General features: G+C 37.6%; 1 protein-coding gene across 7 annotated transcripts in view; it reads right to left on the reverse strand.

Annotated features, from left to right (window-relative positions):
• The window catches only part of LOC106662231 (triple functional domain protein), a 351,395-nt gene that overhangs the window by 196,990 nt on the left and 133,791 nt on the right, over nt 1-20,614 (reverse strand). For all 7 annotated transcript variants that reach the window (XM_024228191.1, XM_024228188.1, XM_024228186.1 and 4 more), the window contains one exon: nt 10,318-10,487. In XM_024228191.1, coding sequence (XP_024083959.1) covers nt 10,318-10,487 — 170 coding nt within the window. The remainder of the gene's footprint in view (nt 1-10,317; nt 10,488-20,614) is intronic.

The following is a 20,614-nucleotide window of genomic DNA, read 5'->3' on the forward strand; positions in this document are numbered from 1 at the left end:
TTGGCTTTTGGTATTTCCAATGTTTACTACATGTACTTCATCAGTAATCAAGTCCAGAGCCATTGGATTACTTCAGTACCATAAGGCCTTGGGGATAACAACCAAATTACCCTGATATAAGAGCACACAGAGCAGAGAGGCACCGAAGAAACTGATAAATTGGCCAATGAAAGTTTGATGAGGTCACCTATCTGCTCTGAACCCTTGTGTGCATACTGCCAAAAATATACATCCATCAGGCAATGGAAGAAAAGGTTTTCGGTTCAATGGGATTAAAGTTCAGGACAGAGGCATGTGAAAAAGTTCATCAAAGGACCACAGCAGAAAATAACATCAGAACGACCAACACTAGGACGTGCTAGGACTAATGATAGTTGCTGACTGGATGCAGACTATTCAAATGTCTATAGACTTGTACCAGCAGAAACAAACCTGTGCAGATATTGCCAGGAAGAAGGAAAAAAGTCGGACATGCTCTCCATTGATGCAAAGCGTTACAGGAGCTAAGATTCCTACTTTTAGGAGACAAAAAGGCTGAAGGATGCATACGTCCTTAAATAAAACTTGAGAATATGGTAAAAAGCCTTAAGCTAATTGAGAAGTGCTAGATAATAATGCAGATGTACAATAGACCAATACTGGTCATGAAAAAACAGACTCCTTTTGATCTCTAACACTTATTTATTTTCATTTTCTGATTGTATATGGTTTCCCTGGATGGTTTTAGCTTTTTAGAAAGTACATAAGCAATTATTATTATTATTTATAGTAATCCATACGTATTTAGCTGTCATAATTGACCATAATAATTATTACCTTTGGCCACTGCTCTGACCATCTGATTTATCATGACTTTGATCCACTCAGACACCAACTCATCATCTCAACCTTTTAAATTTTCCCTCTTTTTGCCATTTTTTAATTGTAGTATAATCATGATTCGATTCTCAGCGACTTATGAAGTGGCCACAGGGAGCTGTTAGTGAAGTTATTACTTCTTTAATTATTATATTAATCCGTACATGTTTAGCAGTCATAATTGACCACATTAATTATTCTTTTTGTCTAAGGTCTTGGTTGATATGAAAATGAGAAGCAACTTGACAACTGAAAAATGGCAACAAGAGGGAAAATTCGAATGGTTGTAGGTTGAGATGGGTAGTTGGTGTCCAAGGGGATCAAAGTCATGATAGCTCAAGTGGTTAGAGCAGCAGCATATTGAGCCAAAGATCGTGGGTTCAAATCCCTCTCGTGACACCAACTTTTTCTTCTTAACAAAAAACTTGGAGACAAACCGGGATAAAAAGTATGATTAATTGAAATACTATTTTAATATCTATACGTTTTATTAATTAAATTATTACCTCACCTACTTTTTCATCTCAACCAAAAACCTTACATAAAAAGGATAATTAATTGGAATAATTAATATGGTCAATAATGACCACTAAGCAAATATGGATTAATTTAATAATTTTAAAAACGTAATTACTTGATTAACAGCTCCCCGTGGCCACTTTATAAGTTGCTGAGAATCGAAACCTGATTACACGACATTTGAAAATATGGCAAAAAGAGGGAAAATTCAAACTGTTGTAATTTGAGATGGGAAGTGTCCAAGTGGTCAAAGTCACCATAGCTCAAGTGGTTGGAGCAGTGACATATTGAGCCGAATGTTGTGGGTTCGAATCCTGCTCGTGACGCTAACTTTTTCATTTCAACTAAGAATTTAGATAAAAAGAATAATTGATTGAAATATTTATAGTTTAGTTTAGAGTAAGTGGATTAACAGATCTTATAACAGATTGTATCTTGTACTGATCGGTTTGGTCACCATTGTGGCTTTGTGCTATTTTGAATCTAACAACCAATACTATTACTAAAAATATTGAACTTTAAACATCATTGCTTGAACCAGATTTATTTTAATTGTTTTAAACATTTATCAAAAGAACTCTATTCAACCGTATAAAACTGGTTGATTATAACTATAAGATCAACAAATATTTTACGTTTTTTATTTGTTATAAATATAATTTTCTTATAAGCAAAAAGCGTAAAAGACGAGAATAACGAAATATATTGGAAAATTTAAGTGTTTTCGTCGTTTCCACCTTCCAGGAAATATCCAAACAGGAGGAAGAGAGTAAATTGGACCCAGGAGTTCCATTCAAATCGTAATTCAGGCCTCGGCGTTGTGGCTTAGTTCTGCTTAGTCCACCTTTCCGCCAAACCCACGTGGAAGTTAAAAGCATAACAGGGGGGGGGGACTTGTTAAAGTTTAAACGGACTCGCCGACACGGCCGCAAACGACATTTCCGACTGGAGGATTTGCACAGAATGTTTACACTCGAGGCCGGCCAGACCCGGGGGTGGTTTTTCATTAAATTGCCTCCTGGCCTTTACGAAGTGGCCGACCCCAGAAGGGTTAAGTCCGTTTGATGGCAATAAGTACCATTTCAAAGGATTATTTGCGGTTAAACACTGGGAAGGGACACGATTTTTAATAAACCACGCTCGTCTGAGAACAAACTTTTAAGGTTAGTTTTTGTTTATACTTTCATGAGGGGCTTTCAACGACCTTTTCCTTCAGTACTACAGTCCTTACTAAGAGTAACCGGCCAGATTGAAGACGTTGAACAAAGGACACACCTGTGAAGTACTCCAGGTAGTACTACAGTAGATAGTACTACTATCTAATGAAACATCATACGGAAATAAACACTAGATTGAAGCCGAACCCAAAATTTTCCTCTGGTACAAGTCATTTACAAGCTTACCATCTCCAAGTGCACGGATGAACCCCGTGCAAACAGTTTTATCGGACTTAAAACTTGGCAGGTCCACATCATGAAAGTTCTCAATATTGACACTTGGGTTGCATACGCACATGCAGAGAATGTTTGGAAGAATAAAAAGCTCAAAAATAATAAACGGGGTTTATTAATACAGATGGAAATAGAACAGGACGAGTAGGCAGAGACTTTAAGGCCGTGAATTTTGACACCAAGCGAAACCATTAGATTCCATCCGTGAGATCCTCGCTAAAGAACTCGGTGCACAAGAAATACTCACAAGGACTAAAAGGTGCAAAGGTTCTCAGATATCGAAGCATTGAAGGCTTTGGGTCTTCTACTCACAAAAAGATAACCAGATCTGATGTGCCGGGACACGAGGGGATCGAAGGCAACTAGTAAAAGCAAAAGTAGCCACCCTTTGGATCTGAACAGCAAATCGGTCACACCCAAACGCATGCTGAAGTTGAACTGAAGAAATGGATGTAGAAATAAATGACAGCTGTATGAATTTACCATCAAACGAAGATTTTCAACATCTCAATCAGAAAAACAAATATATTTCACTCTCTCTCTCTCAATATCCCTCCTTTCTACAATTTCTCTCTCAATATCACTCTCTCTCTTCGCTTTTCTCTCTTTCTTCTCTCTCTCTCTCTCTCTCTCTCCTTTATCTCTCCTCTCTTTCTTCCCCCCTTTCTCCTCTATCTTTCCTTTTTCTCTTTCTCCATCACTCTCTCTCTCTCTCCTTTATCTCTCCTCTCTCTTTCTTCCCCCCTCTCTCTCTTCTATCTCTCCTCTATCTTTCCTTTTTCTCTTTCTCCATCTCTCTCTCTTTCCCTCTCTTTCTGCCTCCCTCTCTCCTCTATCTTTCCTTTTTCTCTTTCTCCATCTCTCTCTCTCTCTCTCTCTTTCTCTCTCTCTCTCTCTTTCTTCCCCCTCTCTCCTCTATCTTTCCTTTTTCACTTTCTCCATCTCTCTCTCTCTCTCTTCCCCCCTCTCTCCTCTATCTTTCCTTTTTTCTTTCCCCATCTCTCTCTCTCTTCCCCCCTCTCTCATCTATCTTTCCTTTTTTTGCTTTTTCCATCTCTCTCTCTCTCTCTCTCTCAATCTTTTTGTCTGTCTACCAACTGTCTCTTTCACTCTCTCAATCACCACACCTCTCTCTCTCTCCTCTCTCTCTCTCTCTCTCTCTCTCTCTCTCTCCATTTTATTATTTGCCCTAGTTTGTTGTTTGAATTAATTAATGTTTAAAGAATTAGTATCAGAGTAACTTTGATGTATATTGCATTTCACATTAGATATAAAAATGGTCCTTGTGTGATAGAAAAATAAAGCGTTCATCATCATCATCATTTTAGGTTGGGGTAAACCTGGTGTTCTTTAAGAATGTTTAAAAATTCAAAAATGCTTAGTATCGCCTTGCGACTTACAAAGAAAAGTTCTGAAATAGTGATGTGTTTAAATAAACCAAAAAAGAATAAAATAAAGCTTAAAATTTTAAATTTACGTAAATTGTTGGCAAAGGACAAACTCTAATGTTAAAAGTGAAGTTTTTCTTTTATCTCGCCCAAAAGTGAATCGGAAAGAAAAAACGTCGAAATAGACCTATAAAAATATAAAGTAAGGCAGCGTGGGCATTAGGGGGCTTAAATCTCTTCAAAGCTTCTTATAAGTTGATGCGACTTGTATGCCCAAGGCGATTCCTGCCTTCTTCACCTATTTGTAGAAAGAAAAGAGTAAATAAATGGAAGTTAAAAACCTATGGGGCGACGTATTCCGAATGCCGATGTGCGAATTTCCCATCGTACGAGATATTTTGTCGCTTTCCATTTAATTGTCACTCAGGGCGAACCGAAACTCTAAGATGTTGCCCGAAAGACATTAGGCATAAGATTACAATAGTTTGATACAACTGTAAATCTAGCTTGTTCGTTTCAGCTTTGTTCTGCCTATCTTCGTTGGTTTGGTATGATGATGAATGATGTCATCCAAAAAATCTCGCTTTCCCTCAAACGCACGCGATTCCAGAATTGAAACACAAGGATCAAATTAAATCCCGATGATCCCCCCCCCCACGTACAGAAAGAACGCACCGAGTCTCCACGGAAGCATAAAATATTTAAAAGGCCCGGATGCTCGAAATTATTAAATTAGAGATTAGTGCTGTAGGGCGTGCGGAATTATTTATCGCCCCCTTGAAATAATCCTTGGAATTTTATTAAAATCTTCTCAATTCTCTTTTCCGTACGGTCGACGACGTACTCCGATTCATTTTCAAACCACGGAGACTATAATGACGGTTTAAGTTTAAATAAGTCTACACCCAATTTAACAGCGATTACGACCGCAAAGGAAAATACTAAAGTCTATTTTTGGCATAGTCGAAGGTCGACAGAGTCATGAATATCTCAAGGTGTACGACTACAACCTGAACTATTAATGTACAACGATTAATCTATTTGCCCTTATCTTAGTGAATGAATCGCAACAAGTTTCCTTTTGCTTATACCTGTTAATTATTAGACTACCCTAATGAGAATACAGGAACTCCACGAAATGAGCAAGTTATTTGAATTTAAATAAAAAACCCTTCTGTCTATGGGCTGATGCTATTTTGCGTACTATGCCGTTATTGTACAATCGGCACAAAGAGCAAAAGCCGCAAGTCCTCTGATAAGACTAAAACTGCCAGGATATGCTGACAAACATGATCTGACATGAATAAACTACAAACAAATGAAAATATAAGAAAAAAACTAAATACGTTGCAACTTCCCGCTATCATCAGTGCTGGGTTTATTTTGCGGACTATGCCGTTTTTGTATAATTTGCACAAAGAGAAAAAGCTGAAAGGCCTCAGATAGACTAAATCAGCAAGGATAGGCGGACCAAACTGATCTGAAATGAGTAAACTACATACAAATGTAAATACAAAAGAGAAAAAACGAAATGCGTTTCAACTTCTCGCCATCTTCAGTGCTGGGTGGATCGCTATTTAATGAATTAGACCGTTTTTGTTAATTGGCACAAAAAGAATAAGCTGAAAGGCCTCAGATAGAATAAATCAGCGAAGATATGCGGACAAAAATGATCTGAAACGAGTAAACTACATACAAATGTAAATACAAGAGAGAAAAACGAAATGAGTTTCAATATCTCGATTGGCATAAATAGGAAAAGCAGAAAGGCCTCTGATAGACTAAATCAGCGAGGACATGCAGACAAACATGATCTGGCACGAGTAAACTACAAAATAATGAAAACGTAAGAGAAAAAGTAATAGGTTTCAACTTCTCGCCATCTTCAGGGCTGAGTTTATTTTGCGGATTATTCCGTTTTTGTATAATTTGCACAAAGAGAAAAAGCTGAAAGCCCTCAGATAGGCTAAATCAGCGAGGATAGGCGGACCAAACTGATCTGAAACGAGCAAACTACACACAAATGAAAATATAAGAGAAAAACCAATGATGGTTTGATCGCTATTTTGCCTAAAATTCTGTTTTTTACAACTGGCACAAAGAGAAAAAGCTGAAAGCCCTCAGATAGGCTAAATCAGCGATGATAGGCGGACCACACTGATTGAAACGAGCAAGCTACAAACAAATGAAAATATAAGAGAAAAACCAATGATGGTTTGATCGCTATTTTGCCTAAAATTCCGTTTTTGTACAATTTGCACGAAGAGGAAAAGCAGAAAGGCCTTTGATAGGCTAAATCAGCGAGGATAGGCGGACCACACTGATTGAAACGAGCAAGCTACAAACAAATGAAAATATAAGAGAAACAAACAATGCTGGGTTGATCGCAATTTTGCCAAAATTCCGTTTTTGTACAATTGACTTAAAGGGAAACAGCTGAAAGGTCACAGATAGATTAAATCAGCGAGGTTAGGCGGACCACTGATCTGAAACGAGCAAACTACATACAAACGAAATTTTAAGAGAAAAAAACGAAATGTGAAAGAACCAAAACTTCTCGCCATCTTCAGTGCTGGGTTGATCGCTATTTTACCAAAAAGGCCGTTTTTGTTCCATTGGCATAAAGGTGAAAAACATTAACGCTTCCGAATACTGAATCAGCGAAGACAGGACGACAAAAATGATCGGAATCGACCAAACTGCAAACGAAAGAATAACAGAAAAATCAAAACAGTTTCTAATTCTCGCCATGTCCAGTGCTGGGTTCTTTAATATTTGGTAAAAATGCAGTTTTTGATAGATGACAAAGAGTCAAGCCACAAAAGACGTATGACGGACTAAATCAGTGAGGATGATCGGAAACAACAAAACAACATGGACCTCTCAGACCACACGATGCTCTTTTGCTTTCTTACTTGTAAATTGAATAGGGAATCTTCCGGCTGAAAAGCCGCTGTACCGTTACATAGGATTGCACGTAAAAAAGACCAAGAAGCCCCTTATGTTCGAAAGCCCTAAAGTAGGATAATACTCGGAATGATTAAGTTTTAAGAGAACGGGAGGGGAATTTACGTGAGCGCCTCCCTCTTGAGTCATTGTTGACGGATGCAAGGGCCCCTCGACTTTGTCATTCCTGATAACAAGGCATACATCTCCTCAGGGGGGCCCTAGTTAACTAATAACGGCATTTTTCAAAAAAATGTAAATTATTACCCACTTGGCCGTCCTATCTTCAACATTCGTCCCTCCGCTGCCTTTATGAGAACGAGGTATAAAATATGTTGGTGTTGAGTTCTATTGTTATGCATTTTCTTAATCATACCTTGTTTGTTCACAATTACCAAAGAACAATTAGAACATTATTTTGTTTCATGGCGACAGACCTTTTTGAACAAACACCAATGAAAATGACCAAATCTGCCCAACCGTCGTTAAAAGTGGTTAAACACAGACAAAAAATCCTTTTAATAACAGACAGCCAAGCAGCCACAAAAGTACTAGCCTGTAGAAGGTAACATAGCAAATAGTAAGCGAAAATATCCAAAACCTGGGAAAACACAACAACCTGATTATGTCTTGGGTGCCAGGACATAAAGGAGTTCTGGGTAATGAAAAAAAGGTACATTGGCCAGAAAAGGATCTGCAAGATCATGTATAGGCCTAGAACCTTGAGATGACAAGAGCTCACCTCCAGCTCATAATGGATCCACAAAAAAACAGTGGACCAATTCTTGAGGTGTCAAAAATAGTTAACTTATAATTAAAGTTCACCAAAACTGGCAAAAGTATAGGAGTACAGTTAGGGTAAAACGCAGAGTAAAACGACTATGTTCTGGCATCTGAGAAAACATAAAATGGGTATATTCAACGATGATCCCATATGCTGGTTATGCAATGAAGAAGAAACTTCCATTCATATTACGTTCGAATGCGAATAAACTGCTCAATGGAGACATTACAAGGGTATCCTAAAAAAAAGAATAGCAGCAATGATCTACTACTTCTAAAAAGAAGGATCTAGTCAAACGAACTGAAATAAGGAACTAAGAAAAGGAAAATAAGCCAAAATATTGCAGTGGAGAATACCAAACTCCCGTTTCCTGTATCTCATAATCATAATGAGATCATTTGTAGGTTATATAGTATGGGGGAGAAACAGACATCCATATTATCTTCGAATATGAAGCAACTGCTCAATGGAGATATGTCTGAGGTTATATCCTAGAGTACCAAGAAAACCCGGGGAACAGAACTGCAGCTGTCAGTCAACGACTTACTTGTTAAAAAAAGGATCGAGTCAATTGGACTGAACTAAGGAACTAGAAAAAGTACAATAAGCTAAAATGATGCAGTGCTTGGAGGATATGAAACCCCGTTTCCTGTATCCTCAAATCATAATGTGATTATTTGTAGGTTATGTAATATCAGGAAAACAGTCATGCATCTCTGCATGTCGAATACGAAGCAACTGCTCAATGGAGATATATCTGAGGTATGGTTATCTCCTGGAGTACCAAGAAAACCTGGGAAACAGAACAGCAGCAATGACAGCCAATGACTTACTTGTTAAAACAAGGATCGAGCCAATTGAACTGAACAGAGAGAAAGTACAATAAGCCAGAAGGCTGCATTCATTATCATCATAACCTTCAACTATTAAGATAGTTAGGAATATCAGCGAACGATCTTTACGGATTTTCTTTAGCAAAGTATGCTATTTAGTTCAAAAGGATTTTCGAATAAGTTCGAAATGCAGAAACCCGCCTTACAGACCTAAACCCTATAGACTTTGTCGATATGACCTGATTCATCTGTCAAAATAATTAAAAAATTAAGACTTCTTATAAACTGACAGCAGTTGTATCAACCTTATCTTTCGTCTGTCCTTGTTTTAAACATTTTCAAAAATACCACACCAAGGAAACAGATTCAGGTGGAATTTTTTGGTGGCCTGTGAGCTGTTGCCATCTGTCAAAGTATCATCATACTGGGCTGTCTAATTTGGCTATTTCGGACAGATGAATTTCGACGTTCCATCTTTTATGAACGTCTTGAGATATTTTGAACTGCTACTAAGTTCAATTCCTGTTTCTATGTAATGTTTCCTTCGGTAAAAGTAAAGTTAATTCGGTAGTGAATTAACAACAAGGAGATATTAACTTCCATTCAAGTCAGATACTTAGATAAAACAACATACTGATATGGGATCTTCACACAAGACTTATTAGACTTGGACAACTACGAATTTAGGACCGAAATCAGTTTTGATCGTTAAAACCAGCTAACTCTCAAGACATTACTGCGACCGCTTCGGACATACGGAGCTGAACTGTGGTGTTCCGCCGAGCTATCCAATATCCAGCGCATCCAATCTTCCAAAAGCTTCAAAAATCGAACTTCCTTACTATGTCACCAACCTTACAATCCACAACCTCAACATTCCTTTTGCCAGCGAACTGACTACTCATCCCGAGAAGCGACCACGTCAATGACCTCGAGACTTACCCCTAAATCCCTCACAAGGGCATTAGTTTGTGTTTATGTTTCGTACAGGCTATAAATAAATTATTTATTAAAAAAAATCTGATTGGTTGCTTTTTAGCTTACAAGTATAACGATCAGAGAAAATTATTTTTTTGTATTAGAACAGTTTTTGTTTTGCCTGGTTATTTACGGACCTTCTCGACCATTACGCCCACGACCGTTTTCCTTTCGAATCGTGCCAATTTGAAACAAACCCCATTACCCGATCATAGGGCAAAAACTGCCCGATCCCCCCCCCCCGGTTTAACTTGAAGCTCTTAGGGCCCCAATTGGCCGAATAGGATTTTGCAAGTTCAATTTTTCGAAGCCGGGTAAAATTTACGAGAGTCACATCCCCGTTATTGCTCATTACGAGCAACCCTCTCCAGCTCCGAGTATCCTAGCCCGGGATAGTTGCCACTTTCGGGACATTAACCCCGGTTGAAGGGTTGACTATTAATGCGGACGCTGTTGCCGACATGATTTACACCATTGTACCACCCTTTTCCCGTCGGACAATGAGCAATTCCATGTACCAAACCCCTCGGCGTAGTAATCCGCCAACTAAATATATTTACCTGAGCTCTTGCAATAACGCTTCTCCTTGGGCGATTGTATTCAAGCAGGCGTCCAGAGAAGAAAGCCTCTGCTGTTTGCTTGCTTCTAATTGCCTCTCAGCAGCTTCCACTGTGTCTGCTCCGAGCGCATCGCAACTCTCGTTTCGCACCTCCTCCAACCACTCTTCAAGCTGAAAAAGCGAAAAACAAAATATTAAACATTACGAGTATTGTAAATTTATAAAAACTTAAACATCCATAATTCAGACAAATAAAGATATTGGGAAATTTCTTCTTGGGGTCTGCTGGGGGTGAACCTGTAGTTTAGTGGTTTCCGACAATTCAAACTATAAACGAAAACTTAACAGAAAAACCAAACATTCTTCTCCTTCCAAAAAATTCTGTTTGCTGTGATGTTGAAGAAAATACGCAAACGTACTCAAAGGATCACGTATCTCAGATGTACAGGTGTACCCGGGTTATAAAAATTTTATAGTAAAATATGAAAAATTGCCAAGTATCAAAGTTGAACGGTTTAAAGGTATGAAAGGACTTTAAATAGTACGCCGAAGGACCAGTCCGAAAGGCCGGTTAAATCAGCATGCTCTTGATGCATATATCCTGCTTTCAAGAGCCCACGAATACATTTTTTTGAGTGGAAATAAAAGCTCCAAATTTCACCTCGTGAACTTTGAAAGCCGAGAGGCCCTTGACTCTAAAAAACAGATACCCTTTGACTAAACTTTCAAGTTGTGTAATTATAGCTCTTTAAAGCTAATGACCTGGTTAAATATCTAACTCTTTTAGACATCCGACATACTAACATAATTTATATCAGAATCGAAAATTAAAAATTTATTTAATCTCGCATCATCATGCAGACAATCGTCAAATAAAAAATTCTTAAAAGAGAAGGCATTTTACTTTAATAATTGAAAGTAATTCACTTTTCCTGCTTTGAATAAAGCCCTTTTATTAAGTCCCTATTTTTCATCATCGGCTTAGAAAACGTATTAATCGAAGTTCGAACGAAAAATAAAAGCAATTCAAATGGCTTTTAACATTATTCTGCCATTTTCCTGTAAATTCTTATATCAGGGATCGATTATTTCCCCACCCCTGAAGATGGCAAGAAACTGAAAATCGTAGACCAAAACAGGAGGATTGGTGATTTCTTCTTGGGGTTCGCTGAGCAATGAACCTGCAATTTAGGAGTTTCCGATTGTTTTGGTGTCTCGGTCTGTCAGTGGTTTTGCGACAGAACCACCAATGAAGATGGCGAGAAGCCAAAAGCGAAATGTAAGCGGTATGAGGTGATCGGAAACGACCAGAAGTTCATCTATGAGTATCAGTGCTTAATGCGTGAAACGTGAAAAATTGCATATTTTCAAGCAGAAACACGAATAGACAAAAACTCACCACTGAATATGGCAACAAACCGAAAAGCGTCTGATTTACCAAAAAGCGTCCTAGGGTTGACTCATCAAAACAGCGAGGATAGGCGGACCAAGGGGAAAAGGATACAGACAACGACCAAAGATTCATCAAACTGCAGACCCACACAAGAAATTTCACCACAAACAATATTGATTGGCCAATTATAAACAAAATTATTGTTATACAAGGTATACGTGAGAAAAATACGCAGATCAACCACTGAAGAGGAAAAAACGCGCAAAGGAAGTTGATAAAAACAGCCAAACTACACACTTTCCTAACAAAAGTCTCGAATTTAACAAATTTAACAAAATTGGCTCAATGTCCATTATAATTTGAAGGATCTACGAGTATCTAATTATATTGATCGGCCAAGTGTAAACTAAATTATTGTTATATAGGGAATCCGTGACAAAAATATGCAAAGCAATCATTGAACATGAGAAAATACACGTCGAGGCTGATAAAAATAACAAAAACTACACACTTTCCTAACGAAATATCTCGAATTTAGCAGATTTATCAAAATTGACTCAACTCCCGTTATATTTTGAAAAATCAACGAGTATCTAAAACCCACCACTGAAGAGGACAGCAAACGGAAAAGCAAGCTGATCAAAACAGCGAGGAGAGGCGGACCAAGGTGATCGGAAACTATTAGAGGTTCATCTACGAGCAACAGTGCTTAAAGCGTAAAACGTGAACAAGTCCAAGTTTTGAAGTAGAAACACGAATAGACAAAAACCCACCACTGAAGATGGCAACAAACCGAAAAGCGTCTGGCCGTCTGTTTTACTAAAACAGCGAGGCCAGGCGGACCAAGATGATCGGAAACGATCAATGGTTCATCACATTGCACACCCCCCAACAAGAAATGTCAAAAAAATAATGCTGATCGGCCAATTATAAACTAAATTATTGTTATACAAGGAATTCATGACAAAAATACGTAGAGCAATCGTTCATGATGAGAAAATACGCATCGAGGCTAATAAAAACGGCCAAGCTATTCACAAAATATCTCAAATTTAACAATCAATTTAATTTACTCAATATCCATTGTATTTTGAAGGATCTACAGTATCTAAAACCCACCACTTAAGAGGACAGCAAACCGAAAAGCAAACAGATCAAAACAGCGGGGATAGGCGGACCAATGTGCGTAAAACGTGAACAAGTCCAAGTTTTGAAGTAGAAACACGAATACACAAAAACCCACCACTGAAGAGGGCAACAAACCGAAAAGCGTCTGGCCGTCTGTTTTACCAAAACAGCGAGGACAGGCGGACCAAGATGATCGGAAACGATCAATGGTTCACACATTCCACACCCGAACAAGCAATTTCACAAAAATAATATTATTCGGCCAATAGTAAACTAAATTATTGTTATACAAGGACTTCGTGACAAAAATACGCAGAGCAATCACTGAAGATGAGGAAATACGCATGGAGGCTGACAAAAACGGCCAAGCTACACACAAAATATTTCAAATTTAACAGATTTAACAAAATTTACTCATGTCATACATAGATACTCATACTAGGATCTACGAGTATCTATGTACAATGCGACAGCGTGAAACGGTCAAAATTTTCATAAGTAGAAACAGGAGCAGAACAAAAACCCACCACTGAAGATGGCGAGAAAACGAAACGCATTTCACTCTGCAAATTCCTATCTCCAGGTTCCATTTTTCCCGTGGAAAATAAAGAAAATTTGACGCCCGTTCGCGAAAACGTTTCCAAATTTAAACCTTGGGCCGTATCGATTTCCGAGTAAAATCCCTTTGGAAAATTTTTAAGCCCTCTACAAGACAAACGCTTTTATTCGGGATTATTACTCAGGGGTCCACTATCTCCGTACGAGGGTTTGACACCCGGAGAAAAAAAAAATTGGAAGGGGGAGGATAAGCTTATTTGTTCAATTACGCCCGACTCCGTCTTAATAATGGGGCCGTAAACTCGTTTTGCCAAATTGCAAAACGGTCGTTTCACCTTTTTTCTCCAACTCGGACTGTCTCAGGAGCCAGAGATAAATTTTTAGCAATCCCGGTATAAATAACTTATAAAAGAAAAACTACATCCAGAGTTCGCGTTCAAATATCTCTGGATTATGTTTAAAATACGACCAGAGTGGAATGCCATCTGGAGGAAAGGAAAAATGTAATTACTGTATAATTTAAATTAAGCTAGGCATTTGCTTAAACATGTTTTCTTTTGTTTATTTATTATCAAACATGGTCATCAACATCAACCAACGTTTCTTTAAGTCTAGAACTACTTATTATTTTACTCTTCCCTTTTCTCTTTCTTCTCTGTATGTCACCCTGACCGCAGGATCAGTTAGTATCGTTTATCTTTCAAGGCATTAAAATTTTCATTCATATCTTTTCGTTAATAAAATTTCTTTTTGATCCGCAGTTTTTAATCTGGTGAAAGTTAGCGAGAAAGCGGGTTTTTTTGCGATTATTGACTAAGCCCGCGTCGAGTTTTGTCGGGACGCGTCCGAAGTCTCTGGCAATGAAGTGTTCGCATGTATTAGCGCGAAAGATCAATAATTCGTCCTTCTTATTATCAAACTATTGATTCTGTGAATAAGTTTAAAATGATAAACACTAAAGACAAAGCAAGCGAATGCTATTTTCGACCTGTTAGTAAAGAAGCAAGGACCAGGACACGATCGGATGACCAGGTTCGTCCTCTACAGATCTCAACAAGAAATCCAACAACAAATAATATTTGTCGGCCAATTATAAACTAAATTATTATATTCACATGTTTTCGTGGTCCGCTTGACCGAATATCTTTCAATTAATTAAGGTTTTTAGTTGAGATAAAAAAATCAGTGTCACGAGCGGGATTCGAACCCACGACCTTCGGCTAGAGTGGATGGAAGTCACGATAGCTCAAGTGGTATAGCAGCGGCGTATCTAGTGGAAGGCCGTGGGTTCGAATCCCGCTTGGGACACTGACTTTTTTATCTCAACTAAAAAAAAACAACCTTAATTAACTAAATTATTATTACAAGAAATTTGTGATATAATTATTTTATGACAAAATGCGCGCCGAGGCTGAGGTCAAACTGGAAACTTTTCTCAGAATATCTCCATTTTAACTGATTTAAAATAGTTGTGTCAATAACCCAAATATCTTGAAGGATCTATCTAAACCTAAAGCCAGAAAATATATCACAAACCCGCTAATGAAGATGGCGAGAAGTTGAAAAACGTCTGACAAACAAAAAGGGCGAGGGTAGAAGGACCAAGTTGTCGGAAACAATCAAAGCTTCATCAGTGAGACAAGAACAAGAAAACTCACAAAAATATTTTTAGGCTAATTATAAAAAATTCAGGCGTTCATTGAAGATGACAAAAGCGCTGTATGAGGCTGAGGCCAAACTGCACACTTTTCCAAGAATATATCGATTTTAACAATGCCCCTAATATTCTGATGGATCTTTTTAAGAAGATTAAAGCGTGAAAACAGATCACAATGAAGATGACAAGAAGATGAAACCGTCTGACAAACAAAAATGGCGAGGATACGCGGACCAATATGATCGAAAACAATCAAAGCTTCAACAGATTGAAGACAACAACAGACCCCAACAAGAAATTGCACAAAAATATTTTTCGACGCGACAAAAATAGGCAAAGTCCTAAAGATAGGTTTTTCAGCCTCTTTTCTTAGAATATCTCGACTTTAACAGATTTTACATAGTTGCGACAATATCCTTAATATTTTGAAGGATATTAAGCCTAAAGAGTGAAAACAGAACAGAAACCCACCACTGAAAATGACGAGAAATTGAAAAGCGTCTGTTAGACAAAAAGGTCGAGAGGATAGGCGGACCAAGATGATCGGAAACGACCAACGGTTCTTCACCTTGCAGACCTGAACAAGAAATCTCACAAAGATATTTTTCAATTATAAACTAAATTATATTTATACAAGGAATTTGTGATAAAAATAGGCAGGGACCACACACTGAAGATGACAAAATGTGCATATGGGGCTGAGGCCAAACTGCAAACCTTTCTCAGAGTATCTCGACTTTAACAGATTTAACACAGTTGCGACAATTACATCAAATATTCTGACGGATATTAAGCCTAAAGAGTGAAAACAGAACACAAACCCACCACCGAAGATGGCGAGATGTTGAAAAGCGTGTGATAGACAAAACCAGCGAGGATAGGACAGAGATGATCGGAAACGACAAACGGTTCATCAAATTGCAGACCTCAACAAGAAATCTCAAAATATACTAGTTTTACATACAATTTTTGTAGTCCTACTTAGACTTTTCTGCGTTTAAAAAAAATTTCTTCCTTAAAGATATTTACACTGTATTTACTCCAGACCAAAATGTGATATAACGGCTAAACCTCAAGAACTCAGGCAAAATTTTACGGATTCATAGTATGTGTTATACAAAAAAAGACAAAGCAATTCTGTATGAGTTCCAGGGGGAACGAAAGGTAAGTACGCTGATCAATATGGATACGAATCTGTTGAGATTCATAAATATGCAAATGGCCCACACGGTATAAACCCTTCCATCAAAAAATCCGTCCACCTGTTATTGACAAACCTTCAAACTGAAAAGAAACCGTTTAACGACAGGCGAAACAACACGAAGTGTCTTAAACAGAACACTACTACCGACAAGACAATTAAATATGGAAGCAATTAGTGAAAATCTGCGAGGGTTGTTAATTGGATTTGGCGCTGTCTCTGACCCAAACGACCATTACACGGGAATTTCTCCAGGGGACGTTCAATTAAGCGTTATCGATGGTAATTTTAGGGAGTTAGAACGCCGGCAAAATTCCGATCAACCAGAAAGGGCACAAAAAATCCAGAAAGGGTTATCACAAAATATACATAAGAAATTATGAACTTTTTCAAGTTCAGTTGTTCCCAACTATCCCGTGTTTATAAGTAGTACTTTCTTTACCTGGGTGCTGATTAGAAATTAAAAATGTCTGTTTTACATTATATAAAGGAACTGGTTTTTTAAAAATATAAAAAAAATCTACGGGAAGAAAATACATAGGAAAACATTTCAAGGCTGCTCTAAACCTGCAAGAGAGGCAACCTGAGGAAGAAACCAGTTCCCAATTAAAATAAACTTTTCTCACATGATCACTAGTTAAATGGTGATCATTACAAATGATTTCATTTTTTATGTTAATAAATATGTAAAATAAACAGTAAAGAATTTTAAGAAAAGGAGATCTCCGTTTATCACTCTCTCTTTCTCTCTTACTTAATCAATAATGCTATATGTTTTTTTCAGTCACCTTCTCAACCCCCTTTCACTCTCACTCATAGTCCCGGACACTCACCCTCTCTTTCTCCTCTCTCACTCACTCCTACACTATCTCACTTACCCATTGTCTTTTGCTCTCTCTCCCTCACTTTATATGTCTCATTCACTCACTCACTCTCTCTCTTTCCCAACACCTCTTCCGCTCTATCTCTCATTCACACATACACTTTCTCTCTCATTAACTCACTCCTACTCTCACGCACTATCCCTCTGGCTCTTTCTCTCCCTCACTCAGTCACTCACTGTCCATCTATTGATCTTATTGCGCTGACTCCTCTCACTCACTCTCTCTCTCTCTCCCCCCTCTCTCACCCTCTCTCTCTCGTGATTCCCTGTATCTACTTACCTCTTCTCACTCTCGCTCTCCCTCTACCTCTAGCTGTATCTCTCTATCTATCTTTTCTTTCTCCAACATACTATTTTAATCCTTATATATTTAGCGGTTATAATTCACGTATTTAAATATTTCAATTAATTATACTTTTTATCTAAATTCATGGTTGAGATGAAAAAGTTAGTCTCACGATGGGATTCGAGCCCACGACTTTCGGCTAATAGTAACTTCTAACTGTTCTAACCACTTGAGCTATCGTGACTTCGATCTACTCGGACACCACCTCCCAATCTCAACCTATAACTTTTCTAATTTTCCCTCTTTTTGACAAATTTTCTATGGGGTGGTGGTGTCCGTGTGGATCGAGTCACAATAGTTCATGTGGTTAGAGCAGCGGCGTATTTAGCCGAAAGTCGTGGGTTCGAATCCTGTCGTGACAACTTTTTCATCTCAATCAGGACTTTAGGTAAAAAGTATAATTGAAATACTATTTTAATATCTATTAGTTTTATTAATTAAATTATTACATCAGCAACCTTAAACAGTTTCACTTGTTTATTTCAAATTGATTATTTAACAAATCCACAGGGCGAAAATACACAAGTAAAGGATCGAAGGCCGTTCGAAACTACCAGGAGAAGCAACAGAACAAAACCTGTTTTCTATTAGAATTAACATTTATCAAATGACGACTCGCCATTATCGGATTGAGTATTTTCTGGGATTAGTTGGTTACAGAAAGAAATAAAAAAAATCCAGCGAGTAACGAATTATCTCCGTTACCGATTTGGTCTCCCTATCCTTGCTTTTTCGACCTGTCAGACGCACTTTTTCTCCCAACAATTGGCAACCCTATCGACAAAACAGAACAATTGAAGACAACAAGAAGACCAAAATAGATAGTGGCAGACCAAAGCGATTCAGAAAATGCCCAACCTACTCGATCCTCGTTGACCTCTCAAGAGGATATATCACAATATATGAATTATCATAATTATTACTTGTCGTTTAACCGGTGGTTGAAATAGTGAGTAGCGGTTAAGTTAGATGTACGGAAAAACACCTTTTTCATTATCTTGAAAGCATAAAATGTTTTCTATAGTGACATGTTTGTTTAGTTAACTACTGATTTAACAAACAGGAATGCCACTACACTTGATTTGAAGATGACCGGAATTAAGGTCGAAACGTCGGCAATTAAATGGAAAATAATGTTTTCTGATATACATCTGACCTGACCGCCTCTGACTATTTAAACTATGTATAATTATTATTAATTCTAATGTACTAATAAACTTAAACTATTTGCAAGAATGTCTCGTGGAATGTATTATGGTATCGTATTAACATGTCTCATTAAAAAGACCAGGAATTTGCAAGTTTACTCCTAATTAAGCAACGATGTCCTTCTAATAGCTAAGCATTCTTAAGTTGTGATGAGTCTTTTTTTAAAATATAAAGTACCCATATGGGAATTTATAAGTATTAGGAGAAATCCGTTATGCAAACTAGATGGTATGAGATATGGCTGAAAGCTTGGACATAACGGAGTTACATAAGTGTTTAAACAATATGTAGAAGAACAAATGTTTCAGTAACATGTCATTGTCCGAACCTTTTGTCTATTATGAATTTAATGCCGACAGAGTTGAACTACCCACACGCCGGCCATTGTTTCCGTCAATAACACGTTTCTCGGATTTTCCGCAAATAATTCGCCTGAGAGGCGACTTGGTAAATATTCCCAACCGCCTTTATAAATCCGAAAGACTCCCCAAAGGCCTATTGTTTTCCGAGGAACTTTAAAAACATGGGAAAAATATATGCGACAACCTAGTGAAACAATGAATTATATAAACTTTGGGCGAAAATGGCGACTAGATGGCTTTTTTGATAAATACAATAATATAAACCATCACACTTGATGCAAAAACATTTTTTGTTTCTCTATGTAGGAAGCATAAAAATAATCCGTCTCTGGTCTCCAACACGGACAACCGGCCTGGGATTTCTTTTCGGCTCCCCTCTCTGATTCATATTCCAGGTTGATCCCCGGGGATATAGACGGATAAGAGCGGATATGCGGAAACGCAGGTCGACTAGGGGATCGGCAACCCCAGTTTTACTTCAGCAACGTATGTTTTGTCTATTAAAAAACTTTGAAACCTTTAAGACTCGAGAGATCCTGAGGGATCGTTAAAGGCTATCGTTGTCAATCAATTGGACGGGTAGCAATTAAACCCAATTGGGCACATGTCCTACCAAGTGGCTGTTTTACTCCGTTTACATTTATGATTCAGTTTTCCTCTTAAACCCTCGGGCTATTCATTTAAACATCTTCCATATAGAATATAAAGATGTACTTTTAGTTCTTCTGAAGTTTGGTCAATAATCAGCGAATCCTTGCTTTTTTAGTTCAAACTCATTTAGCTATATTTTCAATAATCTATGTTATTTTGTAATGTACAGTCTGATTTTAAAAGATTTTTATGTTTTCTGCCAAACGTAGGACCCCCAACATAAATTGAAAAATGTATTTAATCATGTAGAAACGCCGTATTTTTAATTGATGTTTACAATTAATCAATCAGAGTTCAGTGACCTATGTTTCCAAGGGAAAGAATCCTATTAGAGATAAACCCATGTCGGAATAATGATTTTCCAGTCAGTCATATCATTCGGCTGTTTATTACGATTTTTTGCTATTTTTTAAATTGTCTGCCAATTAATTGTCTTTGGTTCTTCCGCACAGTCATTCGATCTGCCTACAAGTCTGTTCCTCTCCCACCCCCTCTCACTCTCTTTATATATAGGGTGTTTGGCTACTCGTGTTACAAACAACACATGTTTATATTCAAAATGGCACGAAAAAGTACTAATTAACTGTGGTCCGAATCTCAACAGTATCGGAGTTATTCCCGTTTTTCTGATTTTTTAAGATTTCACGACCTTGCTTCAAATAAACAATGGTAACTCCAAAACTAAAAGGTTTTGGACAAATCCGTTGTTACCATTGAGAACAACGTTAAATTCCCAATAAGATGCGATAAATACTAAACTTGTAAACATTGGGAAAATAAGCGTTTTAATAGCCAGAACATTGAATTTTTTTTTTTCAAAAATGAATAACTTACTAAGGTGTTTCTAAACCACTATTTCCAAACCTAGAGACCAGTAAATTTCAGAAAACTTTCTCCATAAAATATCCTT

The sequence above is a fragment of the Cimex lectularius genome, unplaced genomic scaffold (genome assembly GCF_000648675.2).
Source record: "Cimex lectularius strain Harlan isolate CLEC.00 unplaced genomic scaffold, Clec_2.1 scaffold170, whole genome shotgun sequence".
NCBI classification, from domain to species: Eukaryota; Metazoa; Arthropoda; class Insecta; order Hemiptera; family Cimicidae; genus Cimex; species Cimex lectularius.